The 25,808-nt window shown below is 37.8% G+C and overlaps 1 protein-coding gene across 2 annotated transcripts; it reads left to right on the top strand.

Moving 5' to 3' along the window:
* Window positions 1-409: 409 nt before the first annotated feature.
* Window positions 410-25,808, top strand: LOC110095167. 2 transcript variants are annotated; one of them, XM_028698313.1, is made up of 7 exons: window positions 410-719; window positions 3,052-3,118; window positions 3,208-3,269; window positions 3,374-3,463; window positions 3,568-3,689; window positions 5,509-5,563; window positions 23,553-23,628. In XM_028698313.1, the coding sequence occupies exons 2-7, from the start codon at window positions 3,052-3,054 to the stop codon at window positions 23,610-23,612; spliced, it is 456 nt and encodes a 151-aa protein (XP_028554146.1). In that variant the 5' UTR covers window positions 410-719; the 3' UTR covers window positions 23,613-23,628. The 2 variants fall into 2 exon arrangements, with proteins under 2 accessions (XP_028554146.1, XP_020676246.1); XM_020820587.2 differs by lacking the exon at window positions 23,553-23,628 and adding an exon at window positions 25,327-25,808 and having other exon boundaries at window positions 414-719.

Here is a 25,808-nt window from a genome sequence, read left to right as displayed (position 1 = left end):
ATTATATAATATTATACATAATATACATTCTCAAAATTAGTGATGAAAACACAATTCTATTTATTTATATTTTATATAGGGAGAACATTTAAACACATACTTCACTTTATCCAATACTCTATACTACTCTATTTATATATTTAACACTTAAAACTTTAATATTACATACACAACACCCTTAGTTCATTTTCATATCAAATATGAGTGGTAGAAATGAAATATATGAGTGGTAGGAAAGAAATATGAGTGGTATATTTAATATTAAAATAATATAAGGTGGTATGCATGTAATATTAAAATTTTAAATGTTAGATATGTAAATAGTATATTATAAAGTGGTATGTATGTAAATTTTTCTTTTTATATAATTATAACATCCTAACAAAAACCTAAATTTTAGGAGTTTAAGCGGTCTGCGTACCTCGAAGTCACCAACCACGTCTATAAATTGATGATCTCCGGAGGCCAGATAGAAGATTCAAGCCCTAGGGCATTAGTGTTGACGCCTTGACGGGGTGCAGCTGGACGGTATCAGGACCTTGATTCGCGGAATTCCTACACGGTTTGATTGTTAGGGTTTCTGTCATCTCTTTGGTGCATCCTTTTGAAAGCCTAGTTTTCTGAGAACTCCATCGTGTAAGAATCTTGTTATCGGAGTTGCTTTCGGAAACCATTTATTCTTCTTGGGAAGGAGGTTATTTCCGGCTTCGCCTGCTAAGGTTTGTTGTTTGATTTTTCTGGCCTTTGCTTTCTGCTAGATAAACCTTGAAATATTGTTTTTGTTGGCGTGTTTAGTTCTCGTTATTCTTCATGAAATGATCATAATGATGCTATGGAACTCTAGGATTCTCCTTTGAGTTCTTCGCTTCTATCACTGCGATGCCTTCTTATAGTTATCGATATTCATCATAATCGGGCGATCGAGTTTAGACGTAGGCATGGCTTGTTTAAACAATGCGTATTATTTGGTTTGCGAAAGAATTTCTCATAAGGTGGACTTTCTTTCTTGGGTGTCTCTCCATCTCTCTACTGTTGCATACACTAACTTGTTATGCACGACACATGCTGAATATTTAATCTTCTAAGGATAGATAGGAGAACCTTGAAAGTGCTTTTCCATGTAGTTTTTTTCCTTAATATATCGTCTGAGATTTTCACGCCTTTAGTAACGCAAAGATGTGTGTCGGTTTATTAGATTATAGCAATGCATTGTTTTTTAGATCGATTAGTTGAGCATATTATATTAAGTGCTTTTATGCTGTTCAGCTGTTGAATTGGAGGATGACTCATAATGCATATTAAATAGCTTAGAAATGAGCTATCTGATGCACTGCAGTTTATTTAAAACATCGGATTTCTTCCTAGGAGTACTTTTTGTTAGATTTACTTCCCAAAAAAACGTTAGCTAAAATTGTGATACTGCAATACTTTCAAAGTTTTTTTTGGTTTATGTTTAGTCCACTTATCATTGAAATACAATGTAACCTTCTTTTTATCCTTTTTAATGGATTTGACAGCATTAGGAAAAATCCTGCAGCATCGTAGTCCATTCTTCCTTGAAGAATTTTAGTGTAGGCATCTTCATTGGCTACATACTGATAGTTTTGTTCTATTTTATGATTTTGATCATTAATGGAAGATTAGTTCGTGAACATATTCTAGATGGAGGTAAATATGGTCCTGAACTAAACTTTGAATTACATTTAATGGAGCTATTCTTATATTTATGGCATGAAAAGCCATAATTGTTTGGCCTTTTGTAATTGTCATCTTGATTATTCCTGTTATTTAAAGTTTCATACTTAATGACTAAAGTCATTTTCTTCATGTTCTTGTTGGCTCGAGTTCTGGTTGTTTGAACTGGCAGTTATCATTGTAAAGCGATCCATACCAAGTTTCTAAAGCTTTTGTGTTATTTGAAATTAAAAGTGGGTACAAATGGCCAGATAATTTTCATTTACCCTTTTTTTATGATTGTTTCAAATCCATTAGTGTATCATTATCTTTAACAATAAGAATTAAATCTGCATATTTTGTTTTGGATGCTTATATCTGTTTGATGCCCTTTCTCGTAATTTAAGGCCTGATATCCTGTCTACTTTTAAATATATTTATCATGTTTGCCGTGGACCTGGCTAACTTGCCAACTTATGCAGCCCTTTATGCTAGCTGTTGAAAATAATGTGAGAACTAGCATGTTGTTCAGGCTTAATAAATGATAGAAGCATGTCTTGTTATGAATCTTTGACAAGTAGGTCAAATTATTTTTGTATCTCTTTATAGAGTGCTTTGTTTTTATTAAAATATAGTAAAATATGTAAAATAAAGAAAACATGTTTGACTGTATATAGTTAGGATAATTGAGCATTAGAAAGGTGTTTTAGAATTGAGCAAATTCGTCACAATTATACTTTTGCTGGCTTTTGTTTCCCGGTCTTTTCAAATGATATATTTGGGCAGTTGTCGTCACATAATATATACAACTTGAAGTTAAGTTTGGTTATCATACGGTGTTATGAATTCATGCCTAATAAATTTGAAGCAATTCTGCTTTTATTTAATTATTGAATTTTATAAATATGTCAAGTGGCATTTCTGTTAGTTGTGGCATAATTGTATTCTATTGATCCCGCAGCCACTGAAAGATATATCTATTAGTAAGTAGTAACATGATCTAATTGCTTTGAAAATTATGTCAAGCTATATTTTTTGAAATCACCGCTCATGATTGAAATTTGATTGTGGTGGCATGGTCTAACCCTTTGACGTATTAAGTTAGAATCAATTTTTTCTGCTGAACTTTATCTTGGGTACATTTGTCGTTTTCTAGCCTTCATGTTTGTATGCATGTAATTTTAGTTTTTGATATTGTGGGGCTGTAACTGGAGGGGATCTATAGTGGTCCGCATTATGTTTTATAGTTGTCATGTATTATTGTGCTATTTCATATCCTTGTTATTCTGTCCGCATGTTCTAGTTGACTTGTATTCTTGTGCTATTTCATATCCTTGTTATTCTGTAATAGTTATTGTGGTAATAAACATGCTGTAGATGGCTTCCAATAAACTTTCTACTGAGGCGATTGCATTAACTGAGAAAAAGATGGACATGACTTTAGGTATGTTTCTTATGGCTTGATTTAGCAAATTTTTGTTGTCATCAACCAAGTCTAGTATCTCTGAGTTGATTTCTGCTTTTTTAACACAGACGATATTATTAAAATGTCCAAAAAAGTCCCCTTTAAAGGAAAACAGGCTCCTAGGACATCGGTAAATTTTATGTTTTTCTCCCACATTTAATGATATTTAATTATTTATACAGAAAGTTTTGTGGAAATATTTTATTAATGTTATTCATTTTTTTCTGCTTAAAGAATAAAAGCCAGGGATTCCTGAATGACCGTGTTGCTCAGCGTAATGCAAAAGTTCAGAGGTTTATGAACACCAGATCGGCCATTAGGCAGGCATGAATTTAACACTCTTTACTGAATTTCGACTTGTTTGTCCCCTCACCAAGATATTCCTCACTGTATTGTTGGCTCATGTTTTGTATGATTTTGTTTACCAGGGTGTGCTTGCTCAGAGAAGAACAAACTTTAAAGGGAATCAGTTCCCAGTGACCACAGAGGTTGCAAGAAGGGCTACTGTTGTCCCTATTCGCAATAGGGCGGTCAATCCAATCAAGCAAAGGTTTTACTTGTTCCATTGTTATTTTTCAGGATTTTTTTTTACTATATTCTTTACTCTTAGATATATTGTTTTTTCCATTATCTTCTGCAGGTAATTCATGGTTATTTATGTGAATAGCGGAAAACTTGAAGCTAAATCCATTTCAAATATGTATTCAGTGGTCATGTGTGGGACATTCAACTGCTAAATCCACTGAGAATTGCAGTTATTTGATTCTTTTGTGTTTGCATGATCTTCATTGATATCAGAATTGGCATTTGGGTTGGAAATGTCCATTGTGCCTTATGTTGGATTATTTTAAGGACTTCAAAACTGCATTGATATGATACTTCGTGGCCATATATCATACAGTCTTAGTCTAAAGCATTAGAATTACAAGATCTACAATAGGTTCTTGTATTCAAGTGAAGAAGATGGATGGAAATTTGAAGTTTAATGCTACGCAATTGAGGAAATGGATTTTGACCTTACTTTTGACCTTTCTGATTTAAAAGGTTTCTGGATGAGTCTAACGATTTCAGATTTGGAGGGAACTGTTAGTTCTTATAGATTATTTTAACGGTTTTTGTTACATTTTTTGGAGAGCAGGTTTGGTATTTTTTGATATTTCTACTTAGTTTCATCTACCCGGCTCTTCTAGAATTTTGCCAGATGCTTGCTGATTCTTGCTAGATGTCATGTTTTCTGAGGATTTGATTTCAGTAAAGGATTTTATGCAAGTCTACATATCTGACCATTATATTTGTCAGCATCTTGAAGGAATGCATATATGGTTTGTAAGAAAAGAAAACCTCTATTGGCAGCATGCCAGAACCACATGATAGTCTTTTAGTTCAGTTATGCATACTTTGCAAGGTTAAGGGCATTTAGGTATTACACTCCAGCACTTATGGAGCTCTAATATATTCAATAACTTTTGAATCTTCTCGAGAGGACTACTTATTCTAGCATGCCAAAGTTCTACATGATTAAGTCATATCCTTCGATTAAGTAATGGCATTAGCTCTTGAAATTGAGTTCTTCTTGCAGAACTGTTTCCCTTTAGGATAAGCGACATGCTAAATCACATATGATAAGTTTGGATGCATGTGGACAAGTTGCATTTTGCTGCAAATTGTATTTGAGTACGCTCCGTGTGATCTAGAACACCTTTTGCTGTTTTCTAGATCTTCTCAAGTTGCATAGCATCCATCCAAACAGCTTTGGGATTGCAGCAATCTGAATGGTTTTGTATGTTCATTTGATTTCTAATCGTTTGACAGAAAGCTTTGTTTGAAAGAAGAGTACTGTGCTAAACAAATGCCAAAAAATGGTGAAATTTACTCATTTGAATTGTTATCTATCTTGAGCATTCAAATCTGTTCGTGTTATTGGGTTGAAGCAAGGGCCAGTGTAGATTTATCTGAAAGGAGTTGCAAAGCATTTAAGGGACGTCAGGGTGGTTTTCTTTGATGCGTTTCCGCTCTTCCGATTTCCCGTGAAAAGTGTTATGGTGATTGTTATCAAGGATCAGTGATGTATAAAGGAGCAGGCTTTATTGCTGGTGTTTTAAGCTTTTCTATTCAGATCCTATAGGGGCACTCCACACCATGCATTGCATTTCTTTTCAATCCGGCACACATAACACCATGGTCTAGCGGCTAATAATTTTATTTATTATAGTCATGATTTTTTGCTTTTTCTTGTGAAGGTGGGAAGTTTTCTAAACTTTGACTGGATTTACTGGTTGTACCTGATTGTTGAAGTCCATTCGCAATTAGTTATGGAAGTCTGGTCATGTAAATTTTGTTTCTATGGAATGACTAGTTGTACCATGCAGGGCTGCAGCTGTTCCAATTCGAACAAATGCCGGTGATGGCAATTTTGCTGGAAAGGTGAGCATGATCTTCTGTTTAACCTTTGTTGTGGATGATTTAGGAACAGGGTGATTTAGTTAGTACTCATTTTGTGTGAAAATGCAATCATTTTGATAAGTTTTGAAGGTTTTGTGCTTTAAAGCCAATGTTTACTTATAATTACATCCTACAAAGTGTTGGAATCTAACTAATTTCACGGATTTTCAAAATAACATTTTCTAACTAAAATCAACCTAATGCCTTAGTGATTATGCTTTATACATGTAGGTTAAGAAATGTCTTGAGTAATGTAGACTTTTCCTAGGCATGAGAGTTATCTGCAAATTGATCTATTTGACCTATGCTTCTTATGTTTCACTTTAGAAAAAAGAATCTTTTTCTTAAGCTCACATAAGTGCCCTTATTGGTAGAATTCCTATGATGATCTTGTAGAAAAGAAGTGGTTACTAAAGTTTAGAGTAGTCATTTTTTCAATGAATATTTATATACAAAGCTAAATAGACGAGAAAATAAAATAAATAATTACAATAACAAACATTGAAATCACCATTTAAAAAGGCGGACGAGGTGTACGCCTTGACGCCTCGAGGCGTGCCTAAATTTGAGGCGCATCCCAAGCTACTCGAGGTTTGCTTGCAAACTCAAGTATTTCCCCTTAGGGGTACTTACTAACTCAAGTATTTCCTATCAAATTAGTATCATAGCGTTGTCTTGTGATTATCGACGGTTGAAATTCTGAAATTTCAGCAGTTTAATTTCATCAGGAAGAAGATTTTCTCGTGATTCTTGGGAAAAAATATGACCGGGAAGAAGGTTGAAGGTTTGGAAGGAGAAATTGGGTAACTTAAATCATATTTTGAGAAAAAAATTTATGATTTTCAAAATAGATTTCATCTAATAATGAAAGGATGGAAGGGAAGTTCCTCGTGATGGAAGATATGTTGAAGAAATTGTTAGAGGTGAAGACCAATCCGACGACATCGGAAGCAAGGGAAACCATCAGCGGCCATGGAAAAGGTGGAAACCCTAACATGTTTAGGGGAAGGGAAAATCCGGAAGTGGAGATCTTTGAGGGTGAAGACGGAATGCCTCATCTAGAACCACTTTCTAGGGAGGAGATGAGTATTGGTTTCGAAAGAAGGGCTGCTGATTTTGTTGGGAGAAGAGAGGATTTCTACCGTAGAGGTGCTAAATTTGAAAGAAGAAGAGGGGAATTTGATGAAGGGGTTGAGTATGATCACCGAAGGGAAGATTATGACAATTGGGGAGCACATCCTCTTCATGGAATGGGAGGTTATAGAGGATTCAAGGGAAATGGGGGTGATCCAAAGGTAAGAAAGCTGTAGATGCCCATCTTTGAGGGTGAGGATGGCCATGACTGAATCTACAAGGTGGATCGATATTTCGCCGTGAATGAGTTGACTGAGGAAGAGAAGATGACGATGACTGGACTATATTTGGAGGGGAAGGCACTAGCATGGTACCAATGATGTGATATGATGCAACCCATTCGGAGCTGGAGGGAGTTCAAAGAGTTCTAGAACATTCTCGAACCGATAGGGGATGAGATTTATATGAGCAATTCTTTGCCTTGACACATGAGGGGACTGTGGTAGATTATCGTGATAGGTTCAAGTACTTGGCCAATAGATTAGATCGGTGTTTGAGACTGTGCTAGAGGGGAATTTTATGAAGGGGTTTATACTAGAGATTCGGGCAACGACTAGAGTGATGTGGCCAAGAGACCTGTGGGAGGCCATGGAGCTAGTCCAGTTTGTGGATAAAAAGCAGCTAGAGAGAGGGGCTAGGGGGAGCAACTCAGGGGGATCGTACCGGATATTACCACCTTCTTAGCTCCCAAGGGGCTAGTGCCCGGGAGTCTGAAGGAAATGCCTAAGGAGAGAGCTGGAGGAGGGTGAAATGCGTGAAATTTCAAAAGGCTGTCTAAGAAGGAGATACATAAGAAGAGGGCAAAGAGGTGTTTTAGATGCGACAAAAGTACTTGCCGCCTTGCCGGGGCATAGGTGTAAGGACCGAACTTTACATGTTTTCACAGTTTTTGATGAAGAGGAAGCTAAAGAGGGAGTTAGGAGTGGGTTAGAGATGGAGGAAAATGAGAAGTTGCATATGGATATGGAAGAAGTCTCCCTAAACTCAGTGGTGGGATTCACTCCGAATCACACTATGAAGGTGAAGGGAGGCATATGTGATAGCGAGGTGATAATGTTGATAGATAATGGGACAACCCACAATTTCATCTCCACCCAAATTGCTGATTTGCTGGGAGTGAAATTAGTGGATACATGAGGCTATGGGGTGATGATGAGCACGGGAAAGGTGGAAATGGGTAGAGGAGTTTGTAGGGGAGTGGTATTGATCATTCAGGGGATACAAGTGGTGGAGGATTTTCTTCCCTTGGAGTTGGGAAGCACCAATGTCATTATGGGGATAAAGTGACTACAGACTTTGGAGAAACCAAGGTCAATTGGGGGACACCAAGGATGAAACTAGTGGTTGGGGGAAAGAGTGATGATTCAGTGTGATGCGGAGCTATCTAAGACTTGGGTATCTCTCAAGTCTTTGATCAAAACCTTAGATGAGGTGGGAGGAGGATATTTGGTAATTGCATCGCTTGGAGGGGATCAGACTAGAGGAGGGAGAGATTCTCTCTTTAGTGCTGCCACTCGTACGACAATTCATTGATATTTTTCAACCTCCCCAGGGCCTACCACCACAGAGGCAGTTGGAGCACGCCATTGCTTTGAAGGAAGGGGTGTCACCAATCAGTGTTCGTTTCTACTGCTATCCCTAGATTCAAAAGGATGAGATTGAGAAGCTAATATGTGCTGGAATTTGGGATTATCAGGCTGAGTGTGAGTCCTTTCTCTAGTCCAGTCCTATTGGCTAAGAAAAAGGATGAGAGTTGACAGTTTTGTATGGATTACAGAGCTTTGAACAATTTTAGATAAGTTCCCTATTTCTATGATTGATGCGCTCCTGGATTAACTATATAGGGCAGTGATATTCTCCAAGCTGGATTTGAAGTCTAGATACCATCAGATTATAATGAGGGAGGCAGACATCTCAAAGATAGCTTTCAGGACACACGAGGGGCATTATGAGTTTTTGGTAATGCTGTTTGGGCTTACCAATTCCCCTGCTACTTTCCAATCCCTGATGAACAGGGTGTTCAGGCAGTACCTCTGAAAGTTTGTTCTAGTGTTCTTTGATGACATACTGGTGTACAACAAAAGTAAGGAGGAGCATCTGGAGCACTTGAAGATGGTCTTGGGAGCCCACAGGAACATTTGTTGAGGGCCAACCTAAAGAAGTGTTGCTTCACCCAGTCTAGCGTGGAGTACTTGAGACATGTAGTATCCCAGGAGGGAGTGGCGTCTGATCAAACAAAAATTGAGGTTATGCAGAAATGGCATATGTCTAGGAACCTAAGAGAGTTGAGGGATTTCCTAGGACTGATTGGTTACTACAGGAGATTTGTGAGGGGGTACAACACTATTGCGTGGCCCTTGACCAAGCAACTGAAGAAGGACAACTTTTTGTGGGGAGAGGTAGCAAGCAAGTTTTTTGAGAGATTGAAGAAAGCCATAATGACATTTTCAATTTTAGCTCTTCCAGACTCCAGCCAGATCTTTGTAGTAGAGACCGATGCATCAGGATATGGGTTGCGAGGAGTGCTGATACATAATTACAGGCCTATAACATACTTCAGTCAAGTGCTGTTAATCAGGGAGAGGCTGAAGTCAGTGTATGAAAGAGAGCTAATGACCATTATTTTGGCTATTCATAAGTGATGCCCTTACCTCTTGGGTAGACATTTCATTGTCTGAACATATCAAAAAAGCTTGAAATACTTATTGGAGCAAAGGATGGGGACAGAAGAGCATCATAGGTGGTTGTCCAAACTGTTAGGCTATGATTTCGAGATCCACTACAAATCGGGATCTGAAAATAAAGCGGCATATGCCTTATCAAGATGTGTTGGGGAACTCTAGGAGATGACAACTTCAGTGCCACTGATGGTAGATTAGGGGGCTATAAAGGATGAGAGCATGCTGGATGAGTTAAAAAAAATTAGGGAGGATTTGAGGAAGGATATGAATAGCCATCTGGGGTACTCACTTGAAGGGGGGGAGACTCTTACATTAAGGAAGGTTTGTGATGCACAAACCTTCATCCATATTCCCCACTTATTGCAGGAGTTTTATGAGAGTGCAGTTGGAGGCCATTCCGGGGTACAAAAGACCTACAAGAGACTAGTTGCTGAGTTATATTGGAAGGGGATGCACAAAGATGTGGTAGATATGGTGGCGAGGTGTGAAATCTTCCAGAGGAACAAGTATATGGCTATAGCTCCCGGGGGTTGCTACAACCTTTAAAACTTTTGAACAAGGTATGAGAGGGAGTGTTCATAGATTTTATATATGGACTATCACGATTAGAGGGATTCACAATCATTATGGTGGTGGTGGATAGTTGAGCAAGTATGCACATTTCATTCCATTATGACACCCCTACACTGTAATGACAGTGGCCGCAACATTCATCAGGGAGGTAGTCAGACTGCATGGGATTCCAGAGTCGAAAAGGGAGCACACCAGCTCTCAGATGATCCCATTTAAGGTGTTATATGGAAGAGACTCTCCACATTGAGTACACTTTGGAAAAGGGAGCACACCAGTATCATTAGTGAAGCAGCACTTGGAGGAAATGTATAGGGTGTTGGAGGAGTTGAGGAAATATCTAATAAGGGCACAACACATCATGAAGAGGCAGACAGATGCACATAGGAGAGACTTCCAATTTGAAGTAGGTGAGAAGGTTTTCCTAAAACTTCGTCACTACAGACAAAATATATTGGACAATAGGATAAATGAGAAGTTATCCCCAATGTATTTTGGCCCCTACGAGATATTGGACAAGATTGGAGCAGTGGTATACCGCTTGAAGTTATCCCCATCTGCCACTATACATCCAAATTCAAAGTGTCACAGCTGAGAAAGGCTATAGGGGAGCATGCAACTAGTGCATAACTGCCAACAACATTGACTGAGGAGATGGAGGTAGTTTTAGAACCTCTGGAGCTAAAATGGGTGAAATATGACAAGGAAGAAAACAAGGAGGTGTTTATTACATGGAGGGGGCTTCCTGATTTCGACGCCACATGGGAACCGTATGAGAGGGTGAAACACCAGTTTCCTTCATTTCACCTTGAGGACAATGTGAGTTTTGGGAGGGGGTAATGTTAGGCCGGCCCCCCTTGGGTCGGATGAACCAGCTGAACCGATCCCTAATGGACTGGTTCATGTCTACATGTCTACAGGTGGAAGTGCAAGAGGGGGGGGCGGAACAGGGGGGGAATAGAAGAAGTTTTCCTTGTGTTTTTCTCCAATCTTCTGAAATTCCTTTATCTTTTTGTTAATTTCTCTTTGAAATCAGCATATTTCTTGCTGTTTTTATCAATTATTGATAGGTTTTCTTGCGAACTCAAGTATTTCCGTTTAGGGTTACTTGCGAACTCAAGTATTTTCTATCAAATTGGTATCAGAGTGTTGTTTTGGGATCATTGACGGCTGAAATTTTGAAATTTCAGTGGTGTAATTTCATCCGGAAGAAGTTCTTCTCGTGATTCTTGGGAAGAAATATGACCAGGAAGAAGGTTGAAGTTTTGGAAGGAGAAATTGAGCATATTAAATCAAATTTGGAAGAAAAATATTTTGATTTTCAAAATTAGATTTCATCCAATAATGAAAGGATGGAAGGGATGTTCGTTGTGATGGAAGAGATGTTGAAGAAATTGCTAGAGGTGAAGATCAATCCGGCGACATCGGAAGCAAGGGGAACCATCGGCGGCCATGGAAGAGGTGGAAACCCTAACATGTTTAGGGGAAGGAAAAATACGGAAGTGGAGATCTTGGAGGGTGAAGACGAAATCCCTCATATAGAATCACTTTCTAAGGAGGAGATGAGTAATGGTTTCGAAAGAAGGGTAGCTGATTTTGCAGGGATAAGGGAGGATTTCTACCGCAGAGGTGCTGAATTTGAAAGAAGAAGAGGGGAATTTGTGAAGGGATTGCGTATGATCGCCGTAGGGAAGATTGTGACAACTGGGGAGCACCTCTTCGAGGGCGAGGATTAACCGAAGGTGAGAAAGCTGAAGATGAGGTGAAGAAGCTGAAGATGCCCATCTTTGATGGTGAGGATGATCATGGTTGGATCTACAAGGTGGAACGATATTTCACCGTCAACTGGTTGACGAAGGAAGAGAAGCTGACGGCGGCATGACTGTGTTTGGAGGGGAAGTCATTGGGATGGTATCAATGGCGTGACATGAGGCAACCTATCCGGAGCTGGAGGGAGTTCAAAGAGTGCTAGAATATTTTTGAACCGGTAGGGGAGGAGACTTATATGAGCAATTCTTTGCCTTGCATTTGGGGGGGGGGGACTATGACAGATTATCGTGATGAGGACATTCGACCATGGAGGGTCAAATATAGGTGTGGCCGTCGATCTACGATCACGATTGCACCACTGTATTTCTTAATTATCATTGTATTAGTTTATTTTATATTATGAGTTATTATTGTTTTTCCATTTATACCCTCACTTAAGGGCCTAAGTATGTATAAGCTCTATGGGCATGATGGTCTTTTATTTTCCTGTTGACTGTATAAAAAAATTAGAAAAAAAAAATCAGAGCAATCGACATACCTCCAAGCTGGCCCCACCACGGGCAGTTGGTCGTCAAATGACACACCTCTTCGGAGGCACCGACAATTCAAAGCGATAAAAAGGAAGGAATCTCGCGAAAAAAAAAATGATGATCGCTCATTCGGTTCCCTCGTCGCTGTTCGACTTCGTTGCTTCGCACAAGCGTCTAGGGTTCACCGTTCATCTTCTCCTTCCGTCGTTGTTGTTCGGCTCCATTGCTTCACAGGAGGAAGAGAAGATTGCACGTGTCGCTCCTTCCGTTCCTTTTCCGATCGACCCCGCTGCTCGACTCCAGCAAACAAAAAAAAAAACACTACTGAGCCGCCTCGCCGTGCCTCCGCCGCACGTCCTTCGCCGCCGCCTTGCCGCTGCCAGCCGTGCTGATCTCCGTGCGTGGCCGACCCTACCCAATCGGGCCTCTACCCAATCCCTCTCCCTCTCTTATATTATATGTAATATATAATAATATAATTATATATATTATTATTATAATATATTGTTTATAAATATATATTAAAATGATATTTTTATATATAAAAAAAAAGAGGATTTCAAAGGTGTCGAAAGACCCCGGCCGTCGTACTTAGGTCCGTCCGGGATGGTCCAAATTGAAGACCTGCGCCGTTGATTTTTAATCCGGGCAGATGGGTTTTTTAAAATTGAAGACCCGCGCCATCGATCTTAGGTCTTGGGCAGATGATTTTTACAATTCGAAGACTCACGCAGCGATCTTAGATCCTGGTGAGATGGTTTGCAATTCGAAGACCCTACGCCGTTGACCTTAGGTCCGGGTAGGAAGAATTACGGCAGAGCCGCTCAACCGATTTCTCCCTCGGTGGGGAGGAGACGCCGGGAGGTTGCCAAAATTTTCTCGAAAATTCTGGACTTGGCAAACTTTAAAAAAAAAACACAGATCTATAATTTTTTTTTTAAATTGGAGAGCAATCAAATGTTGAATATTAATTAATCAATTGATTAATACAAAATTTATTAATGGACTAATTTTACATAATCAAAATGATTCAAAATTAATTGATTAATTGAATTATATAAAATATAAGAGTTATTTAAAATATAAAATTATTTTTCAAATTTGAGAGCAAATTAAAATTCAAGAGCATTTTTATTGACTAATTAGAACAACTATAAAAAAAAATGCATTGAATAAAATGAAAAAAGGAAGAAAGAATATTGTCCACTCTTTGACATATACATGCTCTCAAACTCTCCAAAATCCTCTCCAAATAATAACTCTCAAACTAATTGTACAACCTCTCCAAACAACTCAGTAATTTTCAAACTCCTTTGCATGTTCTCCAAAGTCTCTCCTGTACGAACTCCTGCAACAAATAAATTAAATTCATTTAGCATTACAATTAAATCAATATTAAATTTAATGCTAAAGCAGAGAATACTAAAGTAAACTATCAGCACAATAATACAGAAAAAGTAATCTACTAAAATAGTAAGGAAAATTACTGTAGCAAGGGAACAATAGTGTTACAACGACAATTAGCCAAGCTAGTAAGTACATCTACTAGTAAATAACCAATTGAAAACCACGGTGGTCTAGTTTTAAACAACTACCGTCCACCCAAACAATCAAATTTAAATCTATGGGCAACCTCGTTCATAGGAACTTGGTTGCAAGACCCACGACCCGGCAACTTTCGTAGGAAAGTCGTAAGCCCGACCTTAGGGGAAAGTTTTAGGTAGAAATTGACCTAACCCCTAAACCCAATTAAAACCCCGGCCACTTTTAATAGAAGTCGTAAGTCTGACATTTGAGGGAAATGTTTTGGTGATAACACAAACCTAAACCCTTCACCCAAACATCCTAGTCTAAAAGGGCTAGGTTGTAAGACCCACAACTCGGGCCGCTTAGCTTACAGGGCTAGGTCGTAAGACCCACCGTTAGGCAACTTCTAAGGAAGCCATAAGACCTATCCAATTGAAATTCTTCGGGCAACTCCTAATTGGAGTCGTAAGCCCCAAACCAAACAAACTATCCAGACAACTTCTAATTGAAGTCGTAAGCCCTAACATTTTAGGAAAATTACTAAATAAAATTGTAATGAACCTAAACCTCAAACAATCAAAATTCAAACTTTTGGGCACCTTATTCTAAAATGTTAAGTTTTAAGACCCGCTTTTCAGGCTATTTCCTAAGGGAAGCTATAAGTCCTACCCAAACAATTAAAATTCTTGGGCATCCTAATCTAAAGGACTAGGTTATAAGACCCATAACTCAGACCGCTTAGCTTACAGGGCTAGGTCGTAGGACCAACCGTTAGGCAACTTCTAAGGAAGCCATAAGACCTATCCAATTGAAATTCTCTGGGCAACTCCTAATTGGAGCCGTAAGCCCCAAACTAAATAAACTATCTGGGCAACTCCTAGTTGGAGCCGTAAGCCCCAACCCAAACTAAACTAAATTAAAATCCACACCTAACCACTTCAGTCTATTCGGGATCCCTGAGAGGAGGCAACCCATGACTGCTAATCAGATTCCCTGGACACTACAGTCAATGATTGTTAGTGTTGGTAGACTGAAATCTATGGTATACCCGGGACGACGGAACCATGGGATCTTGATCGGGTTTACCTTCATTTCCCCCATTATTGAGACTAAATTTATCTAAAATATATTCATCCTTAATCGAGAGTTCTCTCTTACGTAGTAAGAGGGGTAATTAACTATGGGCGCTTGCGCTCATAGGAAGTAAGAACCCCAGATCTATAAACCCTGACACTACCCTCAAAGGAAATCTGGTTAACTACAATCTGACTTAAAGGAAATGGAATCCCACGGCTGTAAAGCGGGATTCGTGCATTCATGCCATTTTTCTTGAGCCCACATCTCCCTCATTGTATGTGGTTATTTAAAACCACCCTCTTCATATTTTGAGACTAATGAATGATATTACATGAAAATTTCTGCGCTTGTGAGTTTTTGGGAGAGCTTGTGAGTTCTTGAAGATTGAAGTCCCTAGTTGAGGGCATTGTAATACCCACCAACCGCAGGAAGCGTCAGGGTTCGTGGTCGATCTTCGCCTTCCCATCCCTCGTTTCTCTTCTCCCCCACAAACTGCTGGCCTACCCCTCCTTTTCTTCCCCACCACTGACATCCTCTCCCACTTCCCCTCCTCGGCCGAACCAACACCATCCCCACATGGCCGACGGGCCTACCCTCTCCCTCCTTCAAACCGAATGCCACCACTCTCCTCCACCCCTAATCGTCGGCCCTACACCCCCATCCCTACTATACAAGCCACCAGCCACAAAGGCATAACCCTCCCTCTTCCATTGGCTCCACAAATTCCATCTTGCTTTCAAAGCCCTTCCTATTTTAGCCTTCTTAATTTATTATTAAAATTGAATTCAAAATTCAAACAAATTTGAATTTGAATTTGTTTCCTAAATAACTATTCCTTTTTTAGGAAAGTTAATTAAATTAGATCTAATTAAATTTCTAATTGGATTTGATTTAAATTAATTCTTCCTAATTTAAGATTCCAATTAAAGTAAGCTTTAATTCCTTTCCCTAAGCCCTATCCCACATGCTCATGCCGCCACCCCTTTTCTTATCCCCCCTCTCTCTTCCACATTAACTCCTCTCCTTCTAGGGACATCGATATAGTCTCTCATTAAGGAATAATTTTTTCTCTTTCCCCTTGAAATTCAAATTTCAAAACCCTAATCCTCTCTCACTTGAATCTGAAATTCAATTTTAGATTTTTGGAAGAAGCTTTTTTCTCCTAGTCTTGGCCGACCACCCACCTTCCCTTGTCATCACTATTCTTGGCTTGAAGCTTCACCTAAGGAAGGATCACACCACTTTCCCTCCCACACCTTACAAACTTATCTACCTCATGCATAACGGATCCATAACTTGATCACGGATTCGTTTACAATGACTAAGGCCACGTCGACATCCTCAACTCCCCTTTCTTTGACCTCAACCTCGAGGTTGACCAAACCGTAGAGGATTACGTGGAGAGGATCGTCTTCACCCTCGCTGAAGCTATTGACAAGCAACTTTCTTTATTTTAGCCTTCTTAATTTATTATTAAAATTGAATTCAAAATTCAAACAAATTTGAATTTGTTTCCTAAATAACTATCCCTATTTTAGGAAAGTTAATTAAATTATATCTAATTAAATTTCTAATTGGATTTGATTTAAATTAATTCTTCCTAATTTAAGATTCCAATTAAAGTAAGCTTTAATTCCTTTCCCTAAGCCCTATCCCACATGCTCATGCCGCCACCCCTTTTCTTATCCCCCCCTCTCTCTCCCACATTAACTCCTCTCCTTCTAGGGACATCGATCTACTTATATCGTGACAGGTTTGAGTACTTGGCCAGCAGATTAGACTGACTGTCTGAGACAGTGCTAGAGAGAAATTTTATGTAGGGGCTTAAATCAGAGATACGGATAACAGTTAGAGTGATGAGGCCAAGAGACCTGTGGGAGGCCATGGAGCTAGCCCAATTAGAGGATAAGCAGCAGCTAGAGAGAGGGGCTAGGGGGAGCAACTCGGGGGGATTATACAGGATGACCACCACCTTCTTAGCTCCTAAGGGGAGTATGAAGGAAGTGCCCAAGGAGAGAGCTGGAGGAGGGGGAAATAGGGAAAATTTCAAAAGGCTGACTGAGAAGGAGATACATGAGAACAGGGGAAAAGGGTTGTGTTTTAGATGCGACGAGAAGTACATGCCGGGGCATAGGTGTAAGGACCAAACTCTTCAGATTCTCACCGTCTTTGATGACGAGGAAGCTGAAGAGGGAGGTGTGAGTGGGTTTAACTCCTATCATGTTGAATGTTGAAGTGTATGTGCTCTGAGATCATTGAGTGTATGAGCAAGTAGCAAAGATTTGCTGCAGATACTATCTCGTCTGTTGGTCCAAATGGTCATGTCAAGAGCAAGTTCCATTTTAATCTCCCCTCATAGGAGCACACCCAAGGAACAAATAATCTCATCAATTGGACGGTTCCTAATTTTTGCGGCTTTACTCCATCTAACACGGTGGAATATATGGACACTGAGATCTTTGAGTTTAAGTGTCTTCCCTAGCCTCCTTGAGTGCCTTGTGGATCAACTCGTCAATGCTGACACCTATGCTAAGGAGGAGAAGAAACTTATTGCTATTGAGGAGAAGGCGAAGATTGTTGAAGATACTACCTTGACTGTCGGGCCACATGTTCATGTCAAGAACAAGTTCCCTTTTGTTCTCCCCTCATAGGAGCATGCTCAAGGAGTTGGGCAGGGAGCAAAGATTGCTTAAGATACTACCCTGGTTGTCGGGTCACATGTTTATGCCAAGAGTGAGTTCCCTTTTGATCTCCCCTCATATGAGCACACTCAAGGGGCTAATAACATCTTCAATTTGATAGTTCCTAATTTTGTGGTTTTACTCCATCTTGCATGTTGGAGTGTGTGGGTACTAAGATCATTGAGTGTATGGGCAAGTAGCGATGAGCCGATGATTGTTGAAGATTCTACTCCGGCTATCTGGTCAAATGTTCATGTCAAGAGCAAGTTCCCTTATGATCTCCCCTAATAGGAGCACTCTCAAGGAGCATATAATCTCATCAATTTAAAGGTTCAAGGATTACGGCTTTACTCTATCCAACATGTTGGAGTGCATGGGCATTGAGATCATTGAGTTAAAGTCTTCCATAGCCTTCGTGCGTGCCTTGCAGATCAACTTGTCAATGCTGGCACCTATGCTAAGAAGGAGAAGAATAAACTTGTCATTGTTGAGAAGGCATGTTCCTTTGCCACCCTCGATGATATCACTACTTTTATTTGCTAATAAGTCTAAGACTTGAGGGCAAAAATAGTATTTACTGGCAAGTTTATGGAATATTTCAAATTGAGTAAATTTTTGTATGGACTAGTTCATCTACCATGGCTTGTTAGGAGTGGGGCTATATCTCCTAACAAATTGGCGGATCTAATTTTAAAATTTTTATTAGTAGCAAGTTGGGGCAAAACCTCCCTTTGTAGATGTACTTAAGTAAAATCTTATACTTCCTTTATTTTATGTACTCATCACTTATTATGAAAGCTTTTCGTTTTATAATTTTATTGCATTGAGTTCATATTATTTATATGTTTATTTGTGCTTAATTTTATTTTTAGTGACTTACCTCATGAACTCATCACCTTTATTGTTCTTGCAATGTAATTAACCTATTGACTATAATAATAAGGTGAAATTTGACTTGAAATTTGATAATTTTTAACGAATGTGCATTTGCTTGAAAATTTACATGCTCTCTTTATAAATACCCCTTATTAACCTCCATAAATGCTCTAAAATTGATTCAAGCATGTGGGACTAGAATGGTGATCAACTGACGTGATGTAGTGCATAACCAATACAAAATACCTCGATCATCATTAGGATTATTCAAACTTTGTTCGTTTACTAAATAGAGTGCATCAATACACTTGAAATATTAAATTTACGTAAGAAGAATCATTCTAGTGCAACTTAATCGAGCAAAAGCGAAAGCGATGGTCAACGGTCGTGACGTCGCTTAAAATCTTTGAACATTGTTCATTCGCGAAATGGACTGTGTTGTTGTGTTCAATACATCAAATTATTCAAGGACCTTTCACTATCAATTCGAGCGAATGTGGTCGAAATCAATAGACTACAAATGTGATGTTATGCGAAGTCGCCCAAATGTCGTTCTTTTGTGAAATGAACTTCTTCGACATGCTTAAAACATTGAAATTTATTAAAAATAATACCTATATTGCATGGGTCATCATGTGATTAAAAAGGTGAGATTAGCCCACGCTCAAGGCTACATCACGCAAACGGAGATAGAAACATATCCTCTGTAGTTATTATTTGATTATTATTATTACTATTAAAATTTTTAATTTAATAAAAAATTTAGACAATTATATATTACTATCAAATCCATATCTTATCCTTAAAATTGAATAATAAAAAATAATACGCTAAACATACACATACCCACTCATTACTCGACACCGTATGCTTACATAAGGTAGGCCGAAATCTGCCACTTCCCTCTCGTTCTTTGTTCGCACTCACAGCTATCGCTCTTTGTACGCACGAACCTCTTTCTACCAATTTCCCCAAATTTCCTCCCTCAGCTTGCAACCACTCCACAATAGCTTAAACCTTTGCACAGCCATTGTCTTGGCATGAAGCCTCTTGTTGTCGCACCCAATAGTTTCCTTTCCTTCCTCTCTGCCTCACACAGTTGTAGTTGTAGCCTCCCTATTGTTGCCAGACACTATGCCTGAGCTCTCCAAGCCGTGCAAAACCGCCACGCCAGCCTCGTCTTCATGGCTGTGAAAATCAGATTAGGCAACGAACTGCAAGAAGGATATGTTAGGGGCCGATGATTTTATTGGGGTTGAACCAAATAATGTAATAAATATTTATTGTATTTAAATATTAGAAGAATAATACAATCATTTGTATGTATGTATATATATATAGAATGGCGCACCATGGCGTAAAGGTCCCTTTGGAGCCATGGTGCATAGCGCATGACGCGGTGCGCGCTATTTTGAACATGACACAAGCTATATAAAAATTATAAAATAATAAGCATGAATATGAAATATTATTAAAAATGAAAGACAAGCTATCATAATAATAAAAGACAACCATAACATATATAAGTTCGACTAAGTAACATCCAAATATCTCATAATTCAAATATTACAATATTTTTTTAAAATATCAAATAAGAATTTTAATCTACTCTTCTTGGGAATTATCATCATCAGTAAATCTTAAAAAAGCTTCATTATTATCTTCTTCAACATTGTCTCCTACTTCATAATCCTCTTCATCACCCTCCTCATCATCATTCTCAATAGCAATATCATGCCTAATTGAAGATTCTTTCTCTTTCCCTTTAGATCTTTCCCAAATATTATAGATTTTATCATAAACACCAGTAGCATTAGCAACACTTGTCCAAGTTAAATCTTCCTCTCCAATAATAAAGTCATTTTCTTCATCAGACTCATCATCTAATTTTTCTGTTAGCCATTCATTTGCATCATCTATCTCAGTCAAAGAAATAGGATCAATGACATCACGATGATTGAATCTCTGAATCAGTGCTATATTATATTTCACATAAACTAAATCCTTTAAGCGACCATGATCCAATTTGCTTCTTTGTTTGCTATGAAGCTGCAATTAAAATATTATTACATTACTATATTATGAACATATATAAAAATCAACACATATATTATAAAATACTTACATGTTCAAAAATACTCCAATTGTGTTCGCATCCAGATGAATTACATGTTAGACTTAGGACTTTGATAACAAAGCTTTGTAAATTGGGAGCTCCTTGTTCATATGCCAACCACCAATCAGCTGGAAGAAATGAATTTTTTTTTTCAATATAATATAACAAATCAGTCTTAATTTTTTTGTAAATAATGATATATGGAGATCGGGTAGTTCTTTGTCTTACAGCTAGAGGAATACAAAAAAGTCCTTAACCCCTAATGTATAAACTTAATTCATTACTGATTTTATCTTCTTCAGCTACATCTTGAGATAATCTTCCAATACATTGGTAAATACCATCAGCTATTTCCTTATTTTTGGCAATATCAAGGTTATTGAAGAAATATGTAGGATTTAAAAAATGTCCCGCTGCATGTAGAGGCCGATGTAATTGCACTTCCCATCTTCTATCAATCATTTTAAAAATTTGGTCATACTTATCACTGTTATTGAAGCTTGCAGCAATTGACTATTTTGCTCTATCAATTGCTTCATATATGTAAGTTATTAGGGGCTTCTTCTCTCCATCAATCAATTTAATAACTTTTAATAAAGGATCAGCTATTTTTAAGGCATACACTATAGTGTTCCAAAATGATTGCTGTAAGATTGTATGTTGAGATTGTTTTGCTTTAGCCTCTTTCGCATAAGGACCCAAGATAAATTTCTCACAAGTAAACATTTTTTTCAAGTTCAGTTGTTGTTGATGAAAACGTTGTAAAGTTAAGAAAGCTGTTGTAAATTGAGTTTTTGCGGGTTTGATCAGTGCTCTTTGATTTGTGCACCTCCTCATTAACTCAAGTAAGCGAGGCCTAGAATATATAAAACTGTGTACTGCCACTGCTTTCTCAAAGCATCGCCTTAGCTTTTGAATTTTGAATATGTCCTTCATTTACATAGCGGTACCGAGCGGTATCATGCATGTACTTAGCAATACGAGCGTGTACCTAGTTGTACCGAGCTGTACCGAGCGGTACAGAGCATGTAACTAGCGGTACCGAGCATGTACCGAGCGGCACCGAGCATTTACATAGCGGTACCGAGCGGTATCATGCATGTACTTAGCGATACCAAGCGTGTACCTAGCAGTACCGAGCGTGTATCTAGTTGTACCGAGCTGTACCGAGCGGTACAGAGCATGTAACTAGCGGTACCGAGCGGTATCCAGCATATACATAGCGGTACCGAACATTTACTTAGCGGTACTGAGCATGTACCTAACGGTACCGAGCATACCTGTTAAGTTGTAAATTCTTGTAAGAAATAGCCGTGCAAAACAAGAGCTGTGCGTAACAGACGGAGGTTGCAAATCGGAGTCAGCTGGTAAGATTTTTTATTGGAACAGACGAAGAGGGGGCGGATTTGGCAGAAGCACTGCTTTACGGGACGATTCGGCGGAAACAACAACATTAACTTCGGGACATATTCGGCTGGATTCGGCGGAAGCAGCGAATGCAACAAACAGAAAACAAAAAACCTTCGACTTCAGGATAGATTCAACGACCTTGACTTAGGGACTGCAGAATGTGTTCGGCGGATGCAACAAACAGAAAATCTTTCGTGAAATTAGGGCAATGAATAGTAGTTTATCTTAAAATATAGATATATTTTTAAATATAAAAAATATTCATAAGTATACCGAAATTTAAAAACAATTTGGCGCATTTTGATACTTTATACTAACTGATAACAAAAAAAAACAAGAAAATCAAATATCTCCTAAATTTGCATCATCAAAGCTATCCCCATAAGTTGAGTTTCGAAGTCTCGCTTCGCAGACGCAAATGCGTCTAAATTATTGAAGCCGATTATGTCATCTCTATCTCCTTCATTCTCTAATTTACCTTCATCAACAAATAAGAAATATAAAATATGATTTTATTTTTTGTTTTATTTAAATGATATATTCATATTTCACTATCAACTTACTATGTCTAGGCCGAGTGGATGGTATGTTTTGTTTTTCATCAACTAACATTACATCCTCTTTATATATCTCATTTTCCAAGTCATATGAGTCAAGTTATGACAGCATTTCATCAAGTACTCAGAAAGTTATCATTTCAACACAGGTGTAGTCCAGAGGATCATAACTTTTTTTTTTTTAAGTTGAAACTAAAAAAATGAATGAATAACTTTAGTATGACATTTATACATACACGTAGTATGACATATTTACATATATATTAATATGCTAAAGATTATACATATTCTTTAATTTGTGACTATATCGAATATATACTAGATCGTTGAGCCGTTGATGCTCCAAATGATTGTGACTTTTTGAGTGAATTTGTTAAAAAACACTCCAATTTTTTTCGCAACCTGATGAAGACGATGTTTGGCTTAGAATTCTTATAGTTATTTTTTACAAGTTTAGAGTACTTGATCCAAACAACTTCCCCCACTCATCTGCATAATGTCAAGTTAGAGAGCTTAGTGAATGTGCATATTTAAAAGAAGTACAAAGTGACATTAAAAAGAGAATTATCAGGTTACATTTCCTTTGCATTGTTAAAGCAATTGATTTTTCAAAACTTTCTTAGCCATCATGGAATAATCTCACTTCATTCATTGCAAGTGTGAGTTTAGAGCAAATGTCCTTATTTTTAAGTAATTCAACAAGACATTGCATAACTTTTTGGTTTGCAATAGTAGTTCTTGTCATACTGAAAATGAGGATTCAGAAAGTATGCTGTTGCTTGGATGCCCTGCAATAATCGAGTATTCCAACTTTTTATTATAGCATTGAATAAAAAGGCAGATGAGGCGGATGCAGTAAGGTGCGCCTCAAGTCAAGGTGTAAGCTATGTACGTCGAGGCTTAATCCTCGAAGGGTCAGACAGAGTGTGCGAGTTTTTCCCATAGGGTGTACGCTTCTAAAATAATTGAGGCTACCTCTTTTTCTTTAGAGGTTTTGGATATCTTTGAATGTGTAAAACTTACTAGTGATTCATGCTTGTAGGTCATGCTTTTAGGCACTCTTCAAAGTTATGAAGGTTATTGCAAAACATGTAGCTCCTAGACTTACAATCTCTTTCCAAGTTGACCTTATCTTAAGTCATGTAAGTATATTGATATATTCTAAGAAAAAAATGTTGTACTTGCTTTTCTTGCCAGGTCCTCTATGAGAGGCATGATGCTCATATCTTTCAAATTTAAATTCATATAGTGTGCAACACAAGGTGACCAATAGATGTTCTTGAATATTTCATGTAATATATCATCTATTTTCTTGTAATTAGTAGCATTATCAGTAACTAGTTGAACAACATTCTCTTGACCTATCCACTTAACAACTTCAGTAAATAAAGAACACAAGTTTGCATTATCCTTAGTGATGTATGAAGCATCAACTGATTTCAAAAAGATATACCACATGAATAATATATTAAAATTTTTATTAATATTATGCTCTTACTATTAGTTCATTTATTTGCCATGAGAGTACAACCAGTTTCTTTCCAAGTATGTCTGTAGTTATCAAAGAGTAACCTACACTCATCTTTACAATCTTTAAGTAGATTAACTCTTATGCTGTAATAAGAGCGGAGCTTTTAACTAGGACCTATAACAACTATGAGATCCACAACTTTCTGTGCATATACTAAATTTAAGGCATGAAATGGGATGCAATAATAAAAAACCATCTTGCTAAAGCTCTATCTATAGAGTGAACTGCTTCCTTAGATGCTAAGACATTTTTAATTAATGGTTGGGAACTTGATTTAGTTCTAGCAGCAAAGAAAGTGTTCGCATAAGCAATCTTTCTTTTTTCCTTTAACAAGTTCTGATACAAGTGCTTCAAAAGATTGTGATTTAGGTTGGGACTGTTTCTCCCCAGTATCTGTTTGGTATGATTTTGGAAAAAAGAGCTCTGACGACTTATAGAAGGTGATGACTTTTACTTTCTATCAACCCCATTTTCTTAGGAGGAAGGAAATATGGATTGGTGAATGATACCTTTTTGTTGAACAAAAAAGATAATTTCTGGTTAAAATGTTCATGAGTATGATCTATGCAAAACATCTTGATATGAGTTTTAAATTTATTTTTTATCCTAACAATAAAGATAGGAAGAATAATGTTGACATCCAATTCTTGTTTGATAAAATAAACCTATGTCATCTAAGTATGAGTATCAATAAACGTGATATATCATGTAGCGCAAGAAACATTAGGGGTTCTTGAGGGTGGCCCCCCAAATATCAAAATGAATTAACATAAAAGATCTAAAATCAATTTTAAATAAGAGACAGAATGAAATTTTGCAATTTCACAGTCGTAAAATGAAAGTCTTCAATGTTAATATTTATAAAAAGAGAAGGAAATATATATTGTCTGATTTTAAAAGATGAAATACCCTATGTAATGATATTTGTAAGTGGTTTCCATATTGAGAGTGAGAGTACAGATGAAGGAACATGACAAGGGTTTTTATTTTAAACAAGGTGTTTCTTATTCTCTTCTCTAACGTGTCCCATTGTTTCTCTATAGCGTGGTTCTTAAATACATAATGGTTAGTGAAAATATTACCGTGCAATTGTGTTCTTTAGTGCTTTATTATATTGATAAAGATTTATTGTAAGATGAGGAACATGTGTTATATTTTAAGTCTAAAATTAAAAATAATTATCATCTTTTTTTGTACCTTTCTATCCATTATTCGTTTATGTAGCACATTTTCCTTTGTATGTGCCTTTCCTCTTGATATTATTTTTAATGACAACTATATGCAGAAGCAAGCGGTGAATAACAAGCAAAAACCAAAGACCTTGGATGCTCTCTTTGCAGGCATGAAGGAGCAGAGGATAAGAACCATGTCCCAGCAGCTGGGGCGTGGCCGCGGACAAGCTGGACAGAGGCGTGGTCGCCAGAACCAGCAGCAGAGAGGATGGATTGGGGCAGCAAGTGGTGGTTCTGCTGCTCGATATGGGGCACAGTTTGGCAATTTTGGAAGATGAAATGGCTGAATCCTGTTGGACTAGCTTTGTGGGGATGAACTTCAAGCTGGAACTACACTGTTCGGTGCCGGTTCGTTTCAACTTTTCTGTGTTTTCAGTGTATGTGAGTTGCTGATATATGGTTTGGTATTCCTTATTTTGGATGGACACAACCTTCTTTTTAAAAAATATATTTGTAGAAGTCTGAGTTGCAATGAAGCTCCAGTTTCTTTTCACTAGAGTTGTTTATGCTTTGCAATAACATTTGGTTTTTCTTT

This window comes from Dendrobium catenatum, unplaced genomic scaffold, assembly GCF_001605985.2.
Source record: "Dendrobium catenatum unplaced genomic scaffold, ASM160598v2 fragScaff_scaffold_1063, whole genome shotgun sequence".
Taxonomy (NCBI): Eukaryota; Viridiplantae; Streptophyta; class Magnoliopsida; order Asparagales; family Orchidaceae; genus Dendrobium; species Dendrobium catenatum.
This window is presented reverse-complemented; position numbering and strand designations above follow the sequence as displayed.

Coding starts and splice junctions, on each gene's coding strand:
- LOC110095167 (XM_020820587.2), top strand. CDS start 3,052: ATGGCTTCCAATAAACTTTCTACTGAGGCGATTGCATTAACTGAGAAA. Junction 3,270..3,373: donor AACAGGCTCCTAGGACATCG/GTAAATTTTATG, acceptor TTCTGCTTAAAG/AATAAAAGCCAGGGATTCCT. Junction 5,564..25,326: donor ATGGCAATTTTGCTGGAAAG/GTGAGCATGATC, acceptor AACTATATGCAG/AAGCAAGCGGTGAATAACAA.